General features: G+C 47.1%; 2 protein-coding genes across 5 annotated transcripts in view; one reads left to right on the forward strand and one right to left on the reverse strand.

Moving 5' to 3' along the window:
- Positions 1–21,362, forward strand: part of ERMP1 (endoplasmic reticulum metallopeptidase 1) — a 45,733-nt gene that overhangs the window by 9,884 nt on the left and 14,487 nt on the right. For all 3 annotated transcript variants that reach the window (XM_045468548.1, XM_045468547.1, XM_045468546.1), the window contains 6 exons: positions 10,323–10,469; positions 11,171–11,263; positions 13,013–13,225; positions 14,056–14,276; positions 17,180–17,354; positions 17,729–17,919. In XM_045468548.1, coding sequence (XP_045324504.1) covers positions 10,323–10,469; positions 11,171–11,263; positions 13,013–13,225; positions 14,056–14,276; positions 17,180–17,354; positions 17,729–17,919 — 1,040 coding nt within the window. The remainder of the gene's footprint in view (positions 1–10,322; positions 10,470–11,170; positions 11,264–13,012; positions 13,226–14,055; positions 14,277–17,179; positions 17,355–17,728; positions 17,920–21,362) is intronic.
- The window catches only part of RIC1 (RIC1 homolog, RAB6A GEF complex partner 1), a 175,251-nt gene continuing 162,976 nt past the window's right edge, over positions 9,088–21,362 (reverse strand). Inside the window, exons 28-29 of one of the 2 annotated variants that reach the window (XR_006710081.1) lie at positions 19,968–20,220; positions 9,088–19,851 (exon numbers count right to left, since the gene is read on the reverse strand). The gene's annotated coding sequence lies outside the window, so the exon portion shown is untranslated. Of the gene's footprint in view, positions 20,221–21,362 lie in introns of both variants that reach the window. The other variant, XR_006710080.1, reaches the window with a different exon arrangement.

Consider the following 21,362-nt stretch of genomic DNA (forward strand, 5'->3'; position numbering starts at 1 on the left):
GACAGGCCAGGAAAAGTGAGTAAGCAGATGGAGAACTCGGTTTTTAGTGCCCTCTACACACATGGTATTGGTTAAGATGCGCTGAGTGCCGAGTACGTCTTTATATACAAGCTAAACAGAACCGTATTTTAATATTCTCCAACCAACTTATCTTAGACTTTCACTGTTTAAAATGGTTGTATGTTTTAGGCCAGCTAACGTCTGAGAATCTCAAGGTCACGAGGTGAGGAGCAAAGCGCTCCTTTCTTTCTGACTCAGACCTTCCTGTGTGTTCTCACGCCTCAGCTGACTACTGAGAAGGAGCTGGTCTTAGTATCCGTAGGGCTCAGTGGATGCCACACTCTTACCCGGCCCCTCTAGTTCTGGGGCTCAGTCAGGATAGGAGGACTACTTGGTGTAACAACCACCAGGTCAGAAAGCAGCAAGAGAAGATTCCGTAAGCAGAGCTGACGTCGTGTCTGTCCTCCGGCGAAAATGTCAGGGCCCCACACGGGCAGGAGCACGTCTTCGTATGCCCCCCCTCCCCCCCCGCCCCCCCCCCCCCGGAAGTGTGCTGTGTGTCACATGCTCGGCCATTGTCCCAGCACACTGGCCCTGTACTCCCGGGACCCAAATCACAGCCGGTCTTAAGGTTGGGTCTGTACCGTTCCTGAATGTATGCTGTGCATGTGTATAAAAATATATTTTATCCATATGTAGTCCAGAGAGGTTAAAACACCTCTACCTAGGGCAGGTTAGATCTAGAGCAAAGTTAATTCCTTCATTTCCATGTATCGAGTACTCAGTTTTACTAGGTGTGACTAGCCTATAGTCGGTGTTCTGTTTAGTAAATGTAGATAGTTTTACATAAAAATTGCACAATTGCATGCATTTTAGATATAATTGTATTGTCTGGAAAGAGTCAAACAAACTGCCCTCAGAGTCACTGCCGGCTGGGGAGTGTCGCCTGGTGGAGCAGGGGTGCTGTCACTGGAGCAGAGGATGGGGCTAAATGTGAAAATTCTGACCTCTCCGTTGCTTCACGAATTTGGAACCAGAATGTCATTACTGCTTTACTTCTACTCCTTACAGTTTTGTGTACTGTTTACGTTTTTTGCATTGCATATGATTACTTTAACAATAGGCAAAGAACAGACTTGTTACCAGTTAGCAGTATGCAGTTGATGCTCGGACCTTGAACCGCACCGGGGTTAGGGGCACTGACCCCTTGCGTGGTTGGAAATCTGCGTGTAACTCTGGGCTCCCCGAAAGCTAACTAGTGTAGTCTCCTGCAGACCGGAAGCCTAACTGATCAGACAGTCGGTTAAGCCCCGCTCTTTGTGTCGTGTGTGTTGTATATTCTCACAATAAAGCGAGCTAGAGAAAGTGTTGTTGAGAAAATACATTTATAGCATTGCACGTGTTCATTGAAGAAAATCTGCATAGAAGTGGGCCCAGTTCAGAGCCGTATTGTTGGAGGACTGACCGTGCGTGCAGTTCACGTGCTTCACTCGTGCGGAAAGAAAATCCTCACACTTGAAAAGTAATGTTTTCCGGAGGGGCGTCCTGCAGGGGGTTTGGAGAGACTATTTCCCTCCTGTCTCCGAGTTTCTAGGCCCCATTTCCCTCCAGGTTTGGGGGCTGATCCTGGTGGCTGCAGCGCACACACGCCGGCTCTCCGGGCTCTGACGTTCAGTGCCTTTCCCTGTGTCTCACCCTCGGGTGCCGCCGCCTGGAGCGAGTCAGCCTCGCCTCCACTTTGACCAGAAGAGGGGAAGGCCTCCAGGATTTGGAGTTCCGCTGGGCTCCTTAAACAGGCACAGGTCCTGTCCTGGGAACTTCTTGCTTAAACCCACGTATTCTCTCTGGTGCTCCATTGTCCCCTCAGAGATTCATTCGGGGTTTTTAGTGACTAGACTGGAATAATCATTACTACCTAATTGTTTTTAAAGGGCCAGACTGCATGAAGGAATGACTTAGCTTATCAGATTAGTGATTTATATCATGACTCAGTAAGGCTGACTTAATAATTCTGAAGGTGTTATAAAATGCATAGATTAAACCAGTTAATATCTGTGCCCTGTGAGAAATTCAGATACTACCAACCTCGAGTAGAAGAAAGCCCAAAAGCCAAGGGGTCACAGACTCCTTTTTTTCTCTGGCGAACAATACCATGCCCTGTGACTCTACTATCCCCAGATACCCGGTAATTCACCCACTTATGGTTTCTAGATCTGTGCACAGAGTTGAGTGCTCATCACCGCAGTCCATTTTAGAATCTCCTTCTTGCCCCAAAGAGAGACCCCGTGCTCTCTCAGTCTACCTTCTTTCAGTTCGTGTGCTATTTTCTAAGGTTCAACCGTGTTGTAGCACGTGGGGGTACTTCGTTCTTTTTTATGGCTGAATTACGCCCATTGTATAGACTGGTGGATTTCGTTGATCCATTTGTCAGTCGATGGACATCTGGATTGATTGTACTTCTAGGCTATCGTGGATAATGCTGCTGTGAACATTTGTGTGTAAGTCAGTGTGTAAGACCTACATCTTCCTTTCTTACGGGGGGATGCCCGGGGCTGAAATTCCCGGTTCGTATGGTAAATTAATGTTTAACTTTTAAAGAAACTGCCCGAGTAAGTAGTGAAGCTTTTATTTCAGAAGAAATGTAAATTCAGATAACAATAAGACTTTTTAAAATTGTATTGAGTTATTTGGGGTTTTTTGAATTTTAGATTTGCAAAAAGCAGGGAGGCTACTGCCCAGCACTGATGAATGTAGAGAAACAGGTGGTTGCGAACAGTGCCGGGGGGAGCGTGGATCGATGCGGTTTGGGGCACTTTGGCCGTAGCGACTGCTTGAAAACACGTGTGGACGCTTCCGTCCGACACATCCACTTGTAGGACTTGATCGTGGAGAAGTAAGTGCACATACGCACGCAGATCTGAGTCCTGCGGAGTCTTCCTGGCTTTTAAGAAGACTGAAGAATTGAGAACCCTTTCCAGGTCCACACATGGGAGACTGCTTGTATTAATGGTGACCTCACATTTTCCCCTCTTCCATCGTTCATTTTTCCCTCCCTGTCAGATCATTTCCATGTGCACTCGACACGCCTTTCCTCTCTTCTTCGGGAAACCACTTTGACCTCCTTCACCCCCAGACCACTGCTCATTTCTCTCTCCTCATCTATTGCAAACTCCTTCAGGAGTGGAATTCTTTGTCCTGCTGGGCTCCCGGAACGCCCAGCACAGGCTCTAGTCGGACGACCCGCGTTCAGATCCCCCCGGAGCACACGCCCTCGGCGAGCCACCTCGAACAAGTCACACGGTGCTCCGTGCTTTAGTCCCTCATCTGTAAAGTTGGGGTGGTGTTAGTGCCCGCTCGTCAAGAGTCTTCATCACCGCATGAAATCCTCAGCTCCGGAATCTCTCCTCTGAGGGCTCCCTTTGCCTTGTTTGTACTTTGGGGAGTGTCTCACCCAGGAGCTGACTGACTTGCCCATCTGTCTTCCTTTTTACACCAGAACTTGACCTGGCAGCCTCAGCAGGTGATCAGTGAGAGGCCGGAGCGGGGCTGGAGCTCTCTAAGCGGGTGAAGGCCGGGTAGTGGATATTTAAAACTGTAAATTTCTTTCCTGCTGACAGGTCTTACATTTTTTACAGGTTTTTTTTTCCCAATGTTTATTCATTTTTGAGAGACAGAGACAGAGCACGAGTGGGGTTGGAGAAGAGAGAGAGGGAGACACAGAATCTGAACAGGCTCCAGGCTCTGAGCTGCCAGGACGTAGCCCGACGTGGGGCTTGAACTCACGAACCACGGGATCGTGACCTGAGCCAGAGTCAGAACTTTAGCTGAGCCACCCGGGTGCCCCTACAAGTATTTTTTATGGCACAATGCAGAAGATGAACTTGACATCTTAAGCGTCTTTGTCTTATATCGAGAAAGAAAAGCATGCGGCTCTGTGTGTTTAGCCTGAGGGGTTTTTGTAAACTGAATATAATCCTGTGACCAGAACCCACATCAAGACTAAGAGTATTGCCCGTACTCGAGAAGCCTCCCCTGTGACCTTTCCCAGCCTTTCCTCCCAGCAAGGTTACTGCTATCCTGACTTCTGTCTTAACAGGTTTAATTTTGCTTGTATTTGAACTTTCTCCAAATGGACTCACGCACGGTTTTTCCCTTACGTATGGCTTCCTTTTTCACTCAGCGGCATGTCTGTAAGATGCATCTATCTTGTGTGTGGCAGACTTCTTTTTTATTGCTAAATACTGTTCCAGTGATGAGAGTGTCCACTCTACTGGTGATGTTAGATTGTGGGTTTTGGCCCTTAGGAATGGTGCTGTTGTGAACTTTCTTGTGAACGTCTTTGGTACACGTGTGCGTGTATGCTCACCTCTGAGTAGAATTAGTGAGTCACTGCGTGTGCATCTGCTCAGCTTTGCTAGATAACTGCCATACCTAGATGTGAAAATCCCAAATAAAATATTAGCGAACTGAATCCAGCAACGTGTGTATGCGTGTGTATGTGTGTATACATGATGTTTTCCAACAGAGTTGAGCTTATTCCAAGAATACGAGATGTTTTTTCCCCTTAAGTTTCGGGTTTCCAAAATGATTCAATATTTGCACACACTGCAAAGTGATCACCGCAATAAATTTAGTTAACATCCATCTTCATAGTTACAATTTTTTTTCTTGTGTTGAGAACTTTTAAGATCTATTCTCCTAGCAGCTCCAGTATGGTACGGTATTACTACCTGTAGTCAGCATGCTGTGCGTGCCATCCCCAGGACTGACTTATTTCATAACTTCGAGTTTGTACCTTTCCGTCACCTTCACCCATTTCAGCCACCCCCCAGCCCCCACTTCCGGCAGCTGTCAGTCTGTTCCTTGTATCTATGAGTTTGGGTTTTTGTTTAGATATCACATATAAGAGAGAGCATATGATATTTATTTTTCTGTGTGACTTATTTTGTACAGTGCCCTCAAGGTCTATCCATCCTGTTGCAAATGGCAAGATTCCCTTCTTTTTCATGGCTGAATACCATTCCGTCGTACACATATTCCACGTTTTCTTTATCCACTCGCCCATCGATGGACACTTAAGTTATTTCCGTATCCTATCGTAGATAATGCTGCAGTGTCCGTGGGGATCCACACTGTTTTCCAGAGTGGCTGCTCCAGTTTACATTCCCACCAGCAGTGCACAGGGTTCCCTTTTCTCCATATTCTTGCCAGCACTTGTTATCTCTTGTCTTTTCGGTAAAAGCCATTCTAACAGGTGTGCAGTGATAAGTCGTGGTTTCAGTTTGCGTTTCCCTGATGATTAGTGATGGTGAGCCCCTTCTCGTGTACCCATTGGCTATCTGGATGTCTTAATTTGGAAAAATATCTCTTCAAATCTTTTGCCCAGGTTTTAATTGGATTTTTTTTTTTTTTTTTTTTTTTTTTTTTTTTTTTTTTTTTTTTTTTTTTTTTTTTTTTGCCATTGAGTTGTAGGAGTGCTTTATATATTTTGGATATCTACCCTTTATCAAGATATAGGATAGGCAAATATTTTCTCCCATTCTGCCGATTGCCTTTTAATTTTGTTGGTTTCCTTTGCTATGAAGAAGGTTTTTAGCTTGACATATTTCCATTTATTTAACTTTTGTTGCCTTCGCTTTTGGTGTGAAATGCAAAAAATCATTGTCAAGACCAATGTCAAAGAACATTACTAAACCCACACTGTTTGTTTGTTTTTTTTTAATGTTTATTTTTGAGAGAGAGAGGGAGACATGGAATTTGAAGTGGGCTTTGGGCTCCAACCTGTCAGCACAGATCATATTTTACATGACCTAAGCCAAAGATCATGACCTGAGCGGAAGTCAGACGCTTAACTGACTGAGCCACCCAGGTGCCCCTAGCTTTGGGTTTTATGTTCAAATCTTTAATCAGTCTTGAGTTCATTTTTGTGTATGATGTCAGAGTGGTCCAATTTCATTCTTTTGCGTGTGGCTGTCCAGTTTTCGCAATACCATTTATTGAAGAGATTGTTCTTTCCCGGTATATGTATGTTCTTGGCTCTTTTCACATAAATCGATTGAACATGTATGTGTGGGTTTATCTCTGGGCTCTCTCTTCTATTCCATTGATGTGTATCTGTTTTTATGCCAGTGTCTTACTGTTTTGATTAGTGTGGCTTTGTAGTATCGTTAGAAATCAGGAAGTGAGGTGCCTCCAGCATTGTTGTTCTTAAGATTGTCTTGGCTATTCATAGTCTTCTGTGCTCCCATACAGATTTTTAATTGTTCTATTTCTGTGAAAAATGCCATTGGGATTTTGATAGGGATCACGTTGAATCTGTATATTGTTCTGGGCATTACGGACATGTTAACAGTATTAGGTCTTCTAGTCCCTGAACGTGGAATATCATCTTTCCATTTATCTGTGGAAGTAAATAATCTTCATTTTCTCTCATTAATGTCTTAAAATTTTTCAGTGGACAGGTCTTTAACCCCCCTTGGTTAAGTTTATTCCTAGGTATATTATTATTTTTGTTGCAATTATAAGTGGGATTTATTTTCTTAATTTCTCTTTCTCACACTTCATCATTAGTGTAGAGAAATGTAACTGATTTTTGTATATAGATTCTATATCCTGCAACTTTAGTGAATGGTTAAATGAGAATGGTTTAATATTTGAAAATCAATCTATTTCACACATTACCAGAATAAAGGAGAAAAACCATCTCAATTGATAATCTCAATATAATCATCTCAGTAGATAAAGAATAAGGATATGTCCCTTCATAACAGTACATTTATGATGTTCATAGAATATGACAATATGAAACCGTTATTTAGTAGATGATTTCCAATAATGACCTAGTTTTTTTTTTTTTTTTTTTAATTTATTTATTTTGAGAGAGAGAGAACACGATCAAGGGAGGGGCAGAAAGAAAGGGAGAAAAAGAGAATACCAAGTGGGCTTTGTGCTGTCAGTGCAGAGCCTGACTTGGGACTCGAACTCATGAACCCCAAGATCAGGCATGACTTGAGCTGAAACCGGGAGACACTTCACCAACTGAGCCACCCAGGCACCCCTATTTTTGTGTTTTTTTTTTTTTTTTTAAATCAGAGCTCTAATCCAGGATCAAATAGCATTTTATTGTCATGTTTTATTAGCTATATCACAGTGATTCTATAACACACACATCACAAATACAGAAGTGTAAAACTTAGTCATGGTGAGGTGCATACCTCTGAGCCCCAGGTGAGAAGCCGGGCTCCTGTCACACCCTCCAGGTGGCTGTCACCTGCCCCTTCTCAGATACAGCACCTGCTCTCTCACCTCAAGAGTAGCATTATCGTCCTGCTATTCAGGATATTCTCTTTTCTAGTTTAGCTTTGCCTGTTTTTCATATAGTTTTCATAGTATTTTATTTAAAAATTTTTTAACGTTTATTTTTGAGAGAGAGAGCACGCACATGTGTGAATGAGCAGGAGAGGGTTGCAGGGAGTGGGGGAGACACAGAATCCAAGCAGGCTCCAAGCTCTGAGCTGTCAGCGCAGGGCCTGATGCGGGGCTCGAACCCATGAAGTGTAAGATCATGACCTGAGTCAAAGTCGGGCGCTCAACTGACTGAACCACCCTGGTGCTCCTTCATAGTATTTTAATAGTATACCTTTGGTTATTAACATCTAATTGTAATAGTAATAGTATTTTAACATGGTAAGATTTGATCACCTAGGTTTTCTCACCGCTGTTTCCCTTTCTCCTTTCACATCTGTGTCCTCCGTGCATCCTGTCGGGAGGCATCTCCTGTCTGTCTGGGCACTGATGATGGTAACTTCTGGTCATTTGATGATGGTATTGGCCAGGTTTTGCTAACTGCTTTCCCCTTTGTGATAGGCCCTCTGAGACTGTACCTACCTTGTTTCTCGTGAGACTTTGATCCTGTTTCAGCAGACATTGAGATTCTTGCTCCAAAGCATTTCTACGTGATGTTAGCCAGGTATTAAGAGTTCTGGCTCCATCATTTCGTCTGTAGCTATTAGTTGGAGTTCTCGAAGACTTTCTGTTCTCCCTTGTTTGTGTATTTATTTCCGTGTTTCATGTGTTTTTATTTTATGGATGATGTATTCTGTTGCTGCCACCTTAACGCATGAGTCGTCTCCAGTTAGGCCAGCGGTAGCCCCTTCCCCTGCAGCTTGCGTCCTTCGGAGGTGCTTCTTGGAGCACTTCTCTCTCCTGGCACGACTACTTTTGTACTTTCCTAGCTCCGGAGCTGGGGTTAGCCATTTCCTAAGGAGACCTCCTTTTAGTGGATAATGGTATTCAGAAGCAAAGATCTTGCTGGGTGGTAGGGTAGTTCTGATTTCAACTTTTTTTTTTTTTTTTTTGAGGAACTTTCATACTGTTTCCACAGCAACAACGTGGATGCAACTAGAGTATATTATGCCAAGCGAAGTAAGTCAGAGAAAGACAAATATCCTGTGATTTCACTCATACTTGGAATTTGAGAAACAAAACAGATGAACACAGGGGAAGGGCAGCACACATCAGATAAAAACAGAGAGGGAGACAAACCATAAGAGACTTAAATACAGAGAACAGACTGAGGGTTGCTGGCACAGTGTTGGGTGGGGGACGGGCATCAAGCAGGGCACTTGTTGGGATGAGCACTGGGTGTTGTCTATCAGCGAGGAATCAGTGGGTTGTGTGTTAACTAACTAGAATTTAAATAAAAAATACTGGTGTCAAAAAAGAAAAAAGCAAAGATCTTAATGCTAGGTCTATTTTTTTTCTTTGTATTTATCCTGCTTGGGGTTTATAGAGCGTTTTGAATTCATAGTTTGATGTTTTCTATGACTTTTAGAAAATTATGGGCTGTTACTTCTTCAGAACGTTGCTTCTCCATTCTGTGTCCTCTTTTTTCTGGAACTAACTGTGCCACATATGTCTCTTCCATACATTTCTATATTTTCCATCCTTTTTTTTTTTTCTATGTCCTAATTCTGTTGCTCTATAATCCTTTCTTCCGCTGTGTTTAACCTGGTAGTAAACCATCTATTAAAATTCTTAACATCAGTTTTTATAGGGTTTCCATTTGACTTCTTTTTTTTTTTTTGATTGCAGTTGTAAAATTCTTGCTGTGTTTCTGAACATATTCATCATAGTTGTTTTAAAATCCGTGTCTGGTGACGAGTATCTGGGTCACCTGGGCGTTTGGTTTTGTAGTGTTACACTCCACCCCATCTCCACCTTTTATGATCATTTTTTCAGTAGGAAAGCAATTTGATTATTTGTTTATAAAGTTATAAACATCTTGATATTCTTAGATTGCCTGAAATACAATGACTTGATGTGCCCATCAGAGTCAACTTTTTGCTAAATTTTGTTGGAACAAACAATCCCTGAATCTCAGTGGATTACAACAGCAAAGGCTTATATCTTGTTCAGTACGTTTTGGTTCCTGAATAACTGTGGTTACGAACGTTCCGTGGTTTTGTTCCATGTGTGCCCTTCGTTATGGGACCCAGACTAAAGGAGAAGCGTCCATCAGGGACATATTGATCTCCTGGCCAAAGTCAGCAGGTGGGAGGGACTGTGTGATGGTCCCTGAGCATCTTCTCAGCTGAGGGTCATGTTTCTCCGCTCACATCTGTTGGCCAGACCAGTTTCCAGGGCCGCACCTGCAGGGAACAGGGTGAGGATGTGGACGTGCTCCTTCTGCGGGAGGCGTGATGAGTCACGTGGGAGGGAGCAGAGTAGCCGCGAGCAATAATACAGTTTATCTCACCGTCCCAAAGAAAAATCTCCCGCATTTGAAAAAGCCGTATGTGCTTAAAGATGTCATGCGGAATTATGAATAATGATCAAAAATATAAACGGTAATAATACAAAACTTAGGGTGTTTTCAGAGAAAAGTTGTAGCTATTAAAATGGTAATTGCAGTACCTGGCAACTCAGGAGAACGTGTTCAGTCTGTTAAACGAAAGCACAGTGGACAGACTGCACGTGCCCTGTGAGTACAGCTGTGTACACACAACCAGATGTTTGTAGGACAACTGAAGATGGAAAAGTGACAGTACTTGTCGTAGAATGATGGACTGTTGTGTGGGTTCTCATTTTTAAACTGAAACTTTTCATAGTGCAGTCACTTTATAATTAAAAATAATTTTGCTTTCTGAAAGGTGATTTCTCATTGTGAAAGTTGCATACGCTTATCAGAGAAGTGTTAGAAAACACAGAAAAAAAGACGAAAACAAAGTCTGGACCTGCCTCCCCAGACCACCGCAGGACCGTTTTGGGTGTGTTAAAACATGACCACGTTCCCTTGCCTGAGTCCTCGCCTGTCCTTGTAGGTCCTGAAAACCCGTGGCTGGTCCAGGCCTATGTTTCTGCCGCTAAACACCCGTTTGCATCAGTGGTGGCCCAGGAGGTTTTCCAGAGTGGGATCATTCCTTCAGATACCGACTTCCGCATCTACAGGGATTTTGGGAACATACCAGGTATTTGTCGTGGGCTGTGGCGTGACGGCAATTAACCAGTAGTGAGTTTTGTTTTTTGCGAGTTTGTGAGTAAACAGCTTTTTCTGAAAGCATGTTTTCTACGGGAGAACTGTATATTCTGACTCACTGAAACTGATTTCCTGGCATTTTTTTTTTTTTTCCTTTTAAACTCTGGTCTACTTAAATGCTTGCCTTTCTAGAACATGTCATCTTGCCCCACACTGCGGCAGAACAGGACGGGGGTGGGGGGGGCAGCTGGTTAGCACTTCATTCCCCACAGGTGGCAGTACCTCCTTGAGGGGCCTTTGACTTTGCCTGTGGTCTGTCTTTGCCAGTTCCCCTGGCGGCTTGTGCCGCTGCTGGGAATCTGGAGTTCGGCTTGGCCCGGCAGGGCTGGAAATGGCGAAGTTTCGATGGCCTCCTGAGGTCTGTGTTCCCACCCCTTGCCGTGTGACTTACAATGTCTCCCCGACATGTGTACTTCCTCGGTCATTATGTACCATGGCTACAGATTCTGTAAGAATTTGGAAGAGAATTTATATGGTATTCATTCACAAGTGTGACCAAGCAGTCACGTCACTGCTTTGACGTTTTGTCTTTTTGGAATTTGATACATTAACCAAATAGGCCTAAAGAAAGGTTGATCTTTAAAGCAAAATGACGTGTTTTTTTGTTTGTTTGTTTTTTCCTGTGTGTCTTAGGAATTGACTTAGCTTTTATTGAGAACGGATACATCTATCACACCAAGTACGACACAGCAGACAGAATTCTGACAGATTCCATTCAGAGAGCAGGTTGGTATTCAAATGTAAACTCGTGATCTGTGTTAAGATGGAATGTTAGGGCTGACCCGCAAACCTGTAAATATCCCCGGGGACTGTGCTTCAGGGAGGCGGCCTGTGGTGTGCGTGAGCCGGGTGGGGCTTTGCAGTTAGAGTTGAGGGCCCGAATTTTAGCCTTGAAGTCTAGATTAGCAACTAAGAACATAAGATTGTTGGTGGTGAGGCACTGGAAAGAGAGCGGGCCCAGGGTTAACGTAGGATTGCTGAGCAACGGGCATGTAGCCAGAATGGAAGGCATGTGTCGGAGGAGGTACAGGCACGTGTCTGGGCAGTTTGCCCAGGTGGAGAAAAGTTCCATCAGTCCAGGTCACGTATGAGGGCAGGTGAGTGGGTTCTAGAATGAGTGTCAGGACCACACAGGGCAAGGGAGTCCACATACTTTCAGAGGGGTCTGGAGTAGTCAGGGGAGGGGAGGCTGACCGTGAACCTTAACTCACAAGTTGGTAGGATGTGGCTCCACCCCGCATAGAAGAGGATGCTCCGGGCAAGAGCAGAGCGAGAGTAGTGTGTGTGTGTGTGTGTGTGTGTACGTGTGGACCGTCGGTGAGGAGAGTGGCAGACTGCGGTCTGAATGGAAGTCGCAGAAGAGCTACCCGGTCAGAAGGAAGGGACGGGTCAGGTGGCCAGCAGCAGGGACGGCTGCGGAGTGTAGGGCCCAGCTGGCTGGGGAAGGACGTGCCATCGGCTGTAATAGGAACGTGGGGAGGTGACCTGACCCGGAGCAGTCGTGGAGGGAGGAGACGTGAACTCCGTCCGATGGAGACGGGGGCTCTGTGAAGCGGCCCAGTGGAAATCGCGCTGTGGCGGGAGAGCGCTTGGTCGAACTGGGAACGCGGGTGTGGGCGTGAAGGACTTGGAGGAAGCCACAAACGCGTGGAGAATGGGAACGGTTTCTGGAACAGAGGACTCAGCCTGAGCTTTTGGGGAAAGCATATCTGAAGGCAGACAAGCCAGTGACACAAATGCCACGATAAGGTAGTGTGGTGTGTAAGTGGATGGCGGAGGAAGGGGTGGGATGAGCGGCAGGGGGGCCGCCAGTCGGTGGTTCAAGGCCTGTCGCTGCCCCTGTATTCGGTTCAGACTTCTCCGCTCTGTCGGTGAGCGAACACCTCTGGGGAGTCTGGTTCTGCCCCTGGACTCTCGTTTGGGACTTGATCTGTCCGTGTGGGCGGGCGCTCCCATTGTCCTTTCGTGGTGGCGGCCTGGACGGAAGCGCTTGACAAGGAGCGTCTACACAGAAAGGCCTCCCTAACCTCTCAGACTCCACGGGATGCCCGTACTTCTCTTTATTGAGTTGAGACAGAATCGACACTCATTATTCTTAAGGCATGTGTGATTCCCTGTTCGGTGCCTGTGGGCCTCCTGACAGGCTTTGTGTCTCTTGGGTCGGCACCGAATTTCTGGCAACCAGAGCGGTGGCTGTTACGTGAGATACCCGTTAAGTGAACAGAGTGAGCAGCAGTGTTTGGGTTCGATAACAGCAGGGAAAGGATAGTTCTGGGACAAAGGAGAGATGAAGGCCAGGTGGCCGAGCTTCCGAGTGGAGAGGAGACAGAGCGGAGCCCTGGGCCTCATCTGAGAAATTTCATGAGAAAGGTGGCCGGGGGGAGATGGAGAGGGTGGGAAACTGTTGTCGTTCACATTCTGTCAAACAGTGCGTGGCTTATTCAACTCTGTTGTCTTTCTTTTCTTTACTGATAGGTGACAACATTTTAGCGGTTCTTAAATATCTAGCTACGTCGGATGTGTTGCCTTCTTCTTCAAAGTATCGCCATGGACACATGGTCTTCTTTGACGTGCTTGGCCTATTTGTCATTGCCTACCCCTCTCGCGTCGGCTCCATAATTAACTACATGGTGGTGATGGCCGCAGTGTTGTACCTGGGCAAAAAATGGTTGCGGCCCCAACGGAAGAGTAAGTATTTTTCTCTAAAACTGCAATACTGGCCTGGGTGTAAGAATCTGCGTGAAGTTTTTCAGGAAGCCTAAAATCTTAAAGAAAAACAACATTTGATGTATATCGGAAGACGTTCGCAAATGGATATCAGATGGACGTGCCCGTTACACTTCTGGTCTTGGGGCAGCAGATGTTTTTGTGTACCTAATACACAGAAGCACCACAGAGGGGCTATCGAAAAGTGGTTTGTACACACTGACTGAGTGAAAACTCCCGTTGAAAAGTCTCGTGCGCCCATCACACCGGGCGTGAGCGCACCGACTCCAGCAAGTGCGGTTACGTTGGTTTCCTTCTCCTTAGAACGTTTCATTGTCGAAGCGGGTCTGGGCCGTGACGAGGTGACGCGCGCGGGCGGCGCGGTTCAGCCCAGTTTACCCCGGTTACTTCGCCAGCCCCGCCGCGCCGGCCTTAGCTTCCGGGCACGATTTCACGGGGAGCTCTGCCTTCCGTTCGGGCCGGTGTTTCCGTACGCAGAGCATCGCAAAGGTGGCGAAGGCTAGAGCTCTCTGCTTTCCTGGTCAGGAGTGTGTCGGAGCCGCTCCTGGCCCCTTCTGTCCCCGGGTGTTTGGCGCCCGCAGACTCCCCGTAAACGCTACATGGTTATGACTCGTCAGTAACCTTCCCTGTTCGGGTTTGTCATAAACCTCGCCCCAGGGCCTTTTCAGTACTTTGCAGTTACAGTGCTGGATGTTTTGTTTTGCCTTGTTTTGAGTTTGCCCTTTTGACTCTACTGCTTGTGAGACTGGTTTGATAAAGCTGGTGACGTCCACGTTGTGTTGTGTCTCCAGCTGGTAACTACACGAAGGACTTCTTCTGCGGGCTCGGCATCACTCTCGTGAGCTGGTTCACCAGCCTGGTTACCGTGCTCATTATAGCGGTGTTCGTCTCTCTCATCGGACGGTCTCTCTCGTGGTATAACCACTTCTACGTGTCCGTCTGTCTGTATGGAACCGCAGCTGCAGCCAAAATAATCCTCATCCATACCCTCGCAAAAAGATTTTATTACATGGTAAGTGTTAGGCATGTGTTTTGACTTTTTTTTTGTCGCCTGCAGGGATTGGAGACAGACTCTGGTGGGATTCATTGTATTTGGCCTGTGGAGGCGTCAGAAATGGTTTGGCATGATCGTAGAAGACTGGCTCCCAGAACCGTGTTCGGGTTCTGGAAGGCTGCTGCTTTGGAGGGTTTTGTTGCAGGCTTCGGTGCTGTTATCAAGCTGTGAGGAGTTTGGGTGGTTGTGACAGCAAGGCCGAATCTGCTTCGGTGTGCCCCTCTGCACTTGGGTCCCCCAGCCCTCCCCGGGCTCGCCCGTTCCTCTTGTGAGTGGCTCGGTCCTCCGCTGGGCCGTGGGTTGAGCGCCATGAGGGCCCGGCTGCCGTGCTCCTCGTCGCTGGTGCCCGGGCCCCTCGGACACAGGGCACTGACACGCAGGAAGCATGTTGCCCTGAAGCTGCACTCGGAGTTTCTCTTCCATTTCCTTCACTTTTTTTTTCCCTTTTACCCCGTGTGTTAATGCGGATTCTGACGGCATGCAGATGTGCTGTGGCAGGGGGAGGACACCTCCTAGGAGAAAAAGAGGGAAGAGTGATAGGGTTCCAGAATGATCTATGCTGATGGGGAGAATATCCCCATATTGTTACGGTTTCAGCCGTGTAACAGGACTCACAGTAAACTACAATGCAAAAGTGACCCATGGTTTCTAAAGAGTTTCTAAGTGACTTAAAGGGAAAAATCTGTTAGCTCCCATATTTATTTTCAAGACAGCCAATGCGCACCTGTTTTTTCAGTTTGCCCTGCTAGGATTAGAATGCAGACAGAAGGTTAGGTAATCCGGCGTCTTTCCACAAGGATGTCTTTGGTGCTAGACCGTGGATGAACCTTGGTCTCCGTTTCAGTTGATGTTGGGCTGTGGTCTGAGGACCGCTTCCATGCCAACCCCCAGGAGAGGCCCTTTGAAGCTAGCCGTCTGTTCATGGATGAACTAATACTTGTGTCTTTGTGGCTTCCGTGTCCAAGAGATTGTGCTGTGGGACTCAAGTTCATGTGCTTATTCTTAGTGCAGTGGTATGTTACCCGGGTGTGGGGGTCGTTGTTAATGAGGCAGGGGGGCCAGAGACAGAAATGCTTACGAGTAAAGTTCCATTTACTTGGACTAATTTCAGTCGTCTGATCATGAACTTTGGGGATGAAAGCACAATGGAAAGGAAGACGGGTTGCATTTCACAACTATTCTCAGAGCTGCCTGGTGGGCCTGGCTGCCTGCGACGGCCCGGTGGGAAGAGATTCATAAGGACGGGTCTCTTGGAGGAGCTCACAGCTTCATCTGGGGGGCTGGGGGAGACCCTTGTTCGCAGTACCTTGGGATGAGGTGAGGGAACGGCCTGTTCGGCTAGAGCGGTACGGGGCCAGGAGAGAGGAGTCGGTTTGTGGAGGTCGGGAAGGCTTCGTGAACGAGGTGGTGGCGTGTGAACTGGGTTTTGAAGCAGGAGCGGAAGTGCGGCAGATGGCGGTCAGAGGTGGGAGCGCCCAGGATGCATTCGGGTCACGGTCAGTAAGCTCAGTGTGGTGAACATGAGGCGGTGGCACGGTAACCTGAAGAGCAGGCCAGCGTGAAGCCGGAGCACGACCCTGAGGATCAGTGAGGCTGCCAGTGACGTTTTCTGAGTAGGACCGCGAGTGACCGTGACAGCGTAGAGACTGATGGCAGTGGGCAGGTGGCAGGGATCAGAGGCGAGAGAGGGGAGCCAGACTTGAGGGGCGTCTGTTTGATCTCTGAGTACCGTTACATGTCTGGGTGGTACTCGGCTTGAGATCGAATCCTAAGTGCCATTTTCCTCTGAATTATTTTTGAAGACTGTGCCTCTTCACGCTGCGTTGTACGTCAAAGTGCAGCAGCGATAGCCTTTGATTTCTGAGCGGGTCTGTCGAGAGAACTTGAACAGGTTTTGAAAACTCGTGACCGAAGCTGTCTTGAGCTCTCCAAGTAACCCACGTGCCAATTTTGGGGTTTTTGCGCTGCAGTGGTAACTTTGTTGGTCATGTTAATGGAAGCCCTGGTGCAGACGTTCACAGGTATGAAGTTCTTATGGCAGCTTTCTTCTGAGGAGCTCGGGGTGCTGCACGGGACTCCTCAGACTTCAAAGCCCAGAAATACAGATCAAATTTCTGAACGTGAAGGCACCGGGAAGTCAGGGCGGGGCCGAGCTGCACCACAAGACCAGTTAGAGGAGGAAGAGACATGGGAACCCAGCCAAACCCCAGAGGGCCAGGTCCCCGAAGGGCCTGCAGTTTTCCAGGCGTGCTGCTGGTGGCGCTGTTCTTTGCAGGTCCCTTCTTGCCTTTGGAAGCTGCAAAACTAGAAAAGCCTACAGGGGTGTATGTTTTTAGGAGAGCCCTTCCTAAATCTATTTTAGGAAATTTCCAAAGGTTCCTTTTAGCCCAGTGGAAGAAAAGCACAGATTGCATACGAGTAATGATATTTTGTTTTGTTTTTAAGTGTTTATTTTTGAGAGAGAGAGGAGGAAAGGAGAGCGCTAGTTGGGGAGGGACGGAGATAAGGGGACAAAGGATCCGGAGCAGGCTCCACACTGACAACAGAGAGCCTAATGCGGGGCTCGAACCCACGAACCGTGAGATCATGACCTGAGCCGAAACCAGCCAAGAGTTGGAAGCTTAACTGACTGAGCCACCCAGACACCCCACGAGTAATGTTTTTACCCCATCTTCCTAAATGCCCCTTTCCTGTGCAGCAATTTAAATCCGTTACGTCATGACAGGAGGTAGTGTTTACTTAAAGTGTAAAATGCTCTTTGAAACAAAATAACTCTTCTGAGGGATGGAAATTTTATCACAATATTAGATCTTTATGAATGCCCATGAATGAGATTACTGGTATATCTCTCTTTCTTTCAGAATGCCAGCGACCGGTATCTGGGAGAAGTGTTCTTTGACATCTCGCTGTTTGTGCACTGTGTTTCCCTTACGGCTCTCACGTCTCAAGGACTTTGCTCGGCGTTTATTAGTGCTGTCTGGGTGGCGTTTCCCTTGCTCACAAAGTTTTGCACGCGCAAAGACTTTAAGCAGCATGGTAGGGTATATTGGGTTTTTATGCAAATGGGAAAATACCTTAAAATGAATAAGACAGGACTTGTGGGAATTGTTTCTTTTTTTTGGTCTTTTGGGCTAGGGTCTCAAGATTCTTGCTGTGTTGTGTTTTGGGTTTTTTTTGTTTGTTGTTTTTAAATTTTCATATCACACGGATTTTTATTTTCTACCTTATACCCCATCCCATTCTCACATTTATGAATGCATGCTGATGTATTACCTACGTTCCATTTCATTCTTACTTGTATTTTAACGTCCCTGAGTGAAATGTTCTGTGTTAGGTACAGCAGTGCTATGTAAATCTGTGTCTCACTGTAGAATTTCAAAGATGTGTGATCTCTTTCTCTTTTTCCCTAGGTGCCCAAGGAAAATTTATTGCCTTGTACCTCTCGGGGATGTTTGTTCCTTATCTTTACGCACTGTACCTCATCTGGGCAGTATTCGAGATGTTTACCCCCATCCTTGGGAGGAGTGGTACAGAAATCCCACCTGACGTCGTGCTGGCTTCCATTTTGGCTGGTTGTACGATGATCCTGTCTTCCTATTTTGTAAGGAAAAGACATTTAAAAAATAGTTCTTCCTGTATGCTTTATATGAATATGTGATGAGTTTAGCCACAGTCGATTCTGTGAAATTGTGTTGCTTATACTTGGAAACACTTAAGCAAAAGAAACAGTCATGTGTGTGCAGAAAGTAGGTTTGGTGTGGTAAGAAGATGGGAAATGGGGTTTTAGTTTTGTGTCCTGGTCCTCCCGAGTGCTCTGGTCGTACCTCTCCTCACAGCCTTCAAACCAGCTGAACGTGAATTTGGAGAACGCACACCAGGTGAGAACTGGTAGAGATTGCTTGGTGGTGGATTTTTAGAACAATTCCTAATTAGAGGCAAAGGTTAATAAATACGTGGTGGTTTTATTAGTGTTTTTAGAGCTGGCGGAGGAAGACTGGTTCTGATGAGGCTCCTTCCTTTACCGTTCAGCTACCTGGCTGCTGGGGCCGCAGAGTTCGTAACGGAGCCCCTCTCCTCGGGTGGACACGTATGGATGCAGAGCGTCACAGGCCTTGTAATTCTGGTGTCGGCATTCTGCCCTTACAGGGACGGTCCTGCCTTTGCCCTCCCTGCAGCTGTCCAGAGAGAAGGCAGACCCCACGCGGACCCCCCTGTGTTAGAGCGGGCTCTGGGCAAGCTCTGCCCTCGGCACGGCGTCCGTACTTTCCAGGACTCCGGTCTGGCCCCGCTGGTGGAGTCAGGCGTCTGTGTTGTGGCTCTTTCCATTGGAATTGGGAAGAATAGGAAGCAACTCCTGAACGCCCATAGGCACACTGCAGGATTTGCAGCTAGGGGACTACACAGAAGAGTAGTTGTGACTTTATTATAGTGCTTTCCTCCACGGAGATGATGGTGGGCCTTTCCACACCGATTCAGTAAAGGACATCTCATGGAGGTCAGGATTGAGAGACAGCACGTAAGAATACCATGTGCCTGGCCCGCACCATCCCCGGAAGTCTCTTAAGGAGGCCGTAAAGAGTTGTATGCGCACCTGTGCATCTAGCCCAGGAGAGTGCTGCTTCTGCACACTGTTGCTTGTGCTCAGCTGAAAGAAGTCTGAGCGTTCCAGCCATCGTGCCTGTGATACAATCATCAGGTCCTTACTGGCATTTTCGGGGGGTGGATGGATGGAAAATTCTAAACTGTTCTTTGTGGTTTGCAGGGTTTACTTCCTTTGGTTTTAATATTAAGCCTTTAAATTCTCTGTACGTGTTAGCGGATGGTTTTGCTGCTGTGAAGGTGAACGGAGTTGGTGGGGTTTCATCATACGTGGATGAGGTTCTGATCCAGAATCAGCTCAGTTAGAAACTGGGTCCCCAGTGTATTTAAATCAGGGCCAGTGGATGAAGGCTCATAGGAGATGATCAGAATGTGGGGCATTTCAGTTCTGTCCCACGTGGAACTGGACAAAATAAACCCTGAAATCTTCACTGTGGAAACTGAAAATGACTCCAAAGTGAGGAAATCTTAGCAAGCATAGGGAGAGGATTAAAGTATATCACCTGCTAGGTTAGATTTTACTAGGAAAACCTCAGGAGAACGCCTGCTGGAATACCCGGAAACCTCGTTTAGTTTTCATCCTCACGTGAAGTGGCCGCGTGGCTCTTGGACACTGGTGGCGTCAGTCAGTCGTGATTCCATGTTGACGTGTAGCGGTCGGAGTGGTTGAGGCAGAGGCGGCCTGCGCTCCTTGGATCGTGGAGAACTGAATCGGAATGCGGATTTCAGAAAGCGTTCCTTTCAGTCCTTGGGGGTTTGTAGTATATTTGCCAGGAAGCAGGCACTCTCCCGTCTGGCAGTGGGGTAGCAGGTGTCCCGGGTGGTGCTCAGTGACATCAGGACCCTCACGAGGAACGAGACAGCTCACACGTGCGCACGCCGCGCAGACCCTTCTCGCGCTTCTCTTCGTTTTATTTTGCACCCGTTTCGGAACCTAGAGTGATGGAAGATGGGACATTTAAGGCAGAAATAAAAGTGAAATTTAAGAGAGCGGGATGCAAACACAGGCCCCCCTCCTCCTCTTCTGCTCTGGGACTGCATTTCCCTCACCCCCATTACCAAACTGCATCCAGAAAATGCGGGACAGGGCGGAAGATGAGCCTCACGGTTTGGAGAAGAGGGAATGGATGTGCAGACTGTAGCCTCCATGGAGGTTTGAGGACAGCTGTGGGTGGGAGCTGGGTGGAGGTGGCAGGAGGCACAGCATGTGGTGGGCAGGTTGTATCTTGTCCCGAGAGACTCTGCACCAGGACTTGGCAGGGTATCTGACACTGCCGAGGAGCCACATGTTAAAGGACCATGACTGTTAGGACAGAGAGGGACAGACAGGGTTACAGATTGTGTTTTGCTAACTCACTGTCCCCCCCCCCCCCCCCAGCCACCCCAGCTCCTTGGGTGCTATCTTGTTTCTGTGCTCACCACGTGAAAACGTAAGGTCTTGGGGCGCCTGGGTGGCTCAGTCGGTTGAGTGTCCGACTTCAGCTCAGGTCATGATCTCACAGCTCATGAGTCTGAGCCCCGCGTTGGGCTCTGTGCTGACAGCTCGGAGCCTGGAGCCTGCTTGGGATCCTGTGCCTCCCTCTCTCTCTGCCCCAACCCACTTGCATTCCGTTTATGTCTCTCTCAAAAGTAAATAAACATTAAAAAAAAATTTTTTTTCTTAAAAAGAAAATGTAAGGTCTTAGTCCTGAGACCAGTACTGTTTTGCTGGACATTACCCCGGATGAGATACTGGTGTACTATAGGTACAAAACCTCATTTTATGTAGCAGAGGACATGGCTGGTTGTGGATGTTTGCCTGATTTTTCACATTCATGTTCTTCAGTCTTACTTATCAAGCCTGGAGGGTGAGTGGAAGGGGGAGCAGGGATTGGATCAGTGTGGCTCCTTCCGAACCCCTAAGGGATCTGTAGACATCTTTTCTTTCAATGCTTTCGTTACCATTAAAAAGCTCGTAGAAGCATATATAGGATGTTCTAGATGCCCACCTTGGGACCGAGCCACTTGCTTTTCCTGCCCAAGTTCAGATCTGCTGTTTTAGACGGCGTTGGCTCTGGTTACTGAGCACTGAAGGGGACTGTGTTACTTTGTGCTACAGATTTTCCTTATGTGCAGGCCCACGGGTAGAGTCTTGAAGGTACATCTAAATGCAAATTTAGATGAAGCCGGCACGTTGGCACATTACGAAAGCATTGGGAGTAGAACTTGAGTTTTGTTGAAATGGGCTTGCTTATGCTTAAAATCCCACCTCCAGTTCTTTCATAAAAACCTAATGTCATGATGTTTGGTACATAATTGGGGTCTACTGTGCAGTGGTTAACTAGGGGCGTCGAGAGGATCAGAGGTAAAGCGAGGTCACGGTTTGACCGGCGTTGGGTCTCCATCCTGGTTCTTTGCCGACCGAACCGAGACCCTGACTGTTTCCTTGCCCCTCTCGCTGGCTGG

Source organism: Leopardus geoffroyi, chromosome D4, assembly GCF_018350155.1.
Source record: "Leopardus geoffroyi isolate Oge1 chromosome D4, O.geoffroyi_Oge1_pat1.0, whole genome shotgun sequence".
Lineage (NCBI taxonomy): Eukaryota > Metazoa > Chordata > Mammalia > Carnivora > Felidae > Leopardus > Leopardus geoffroyi.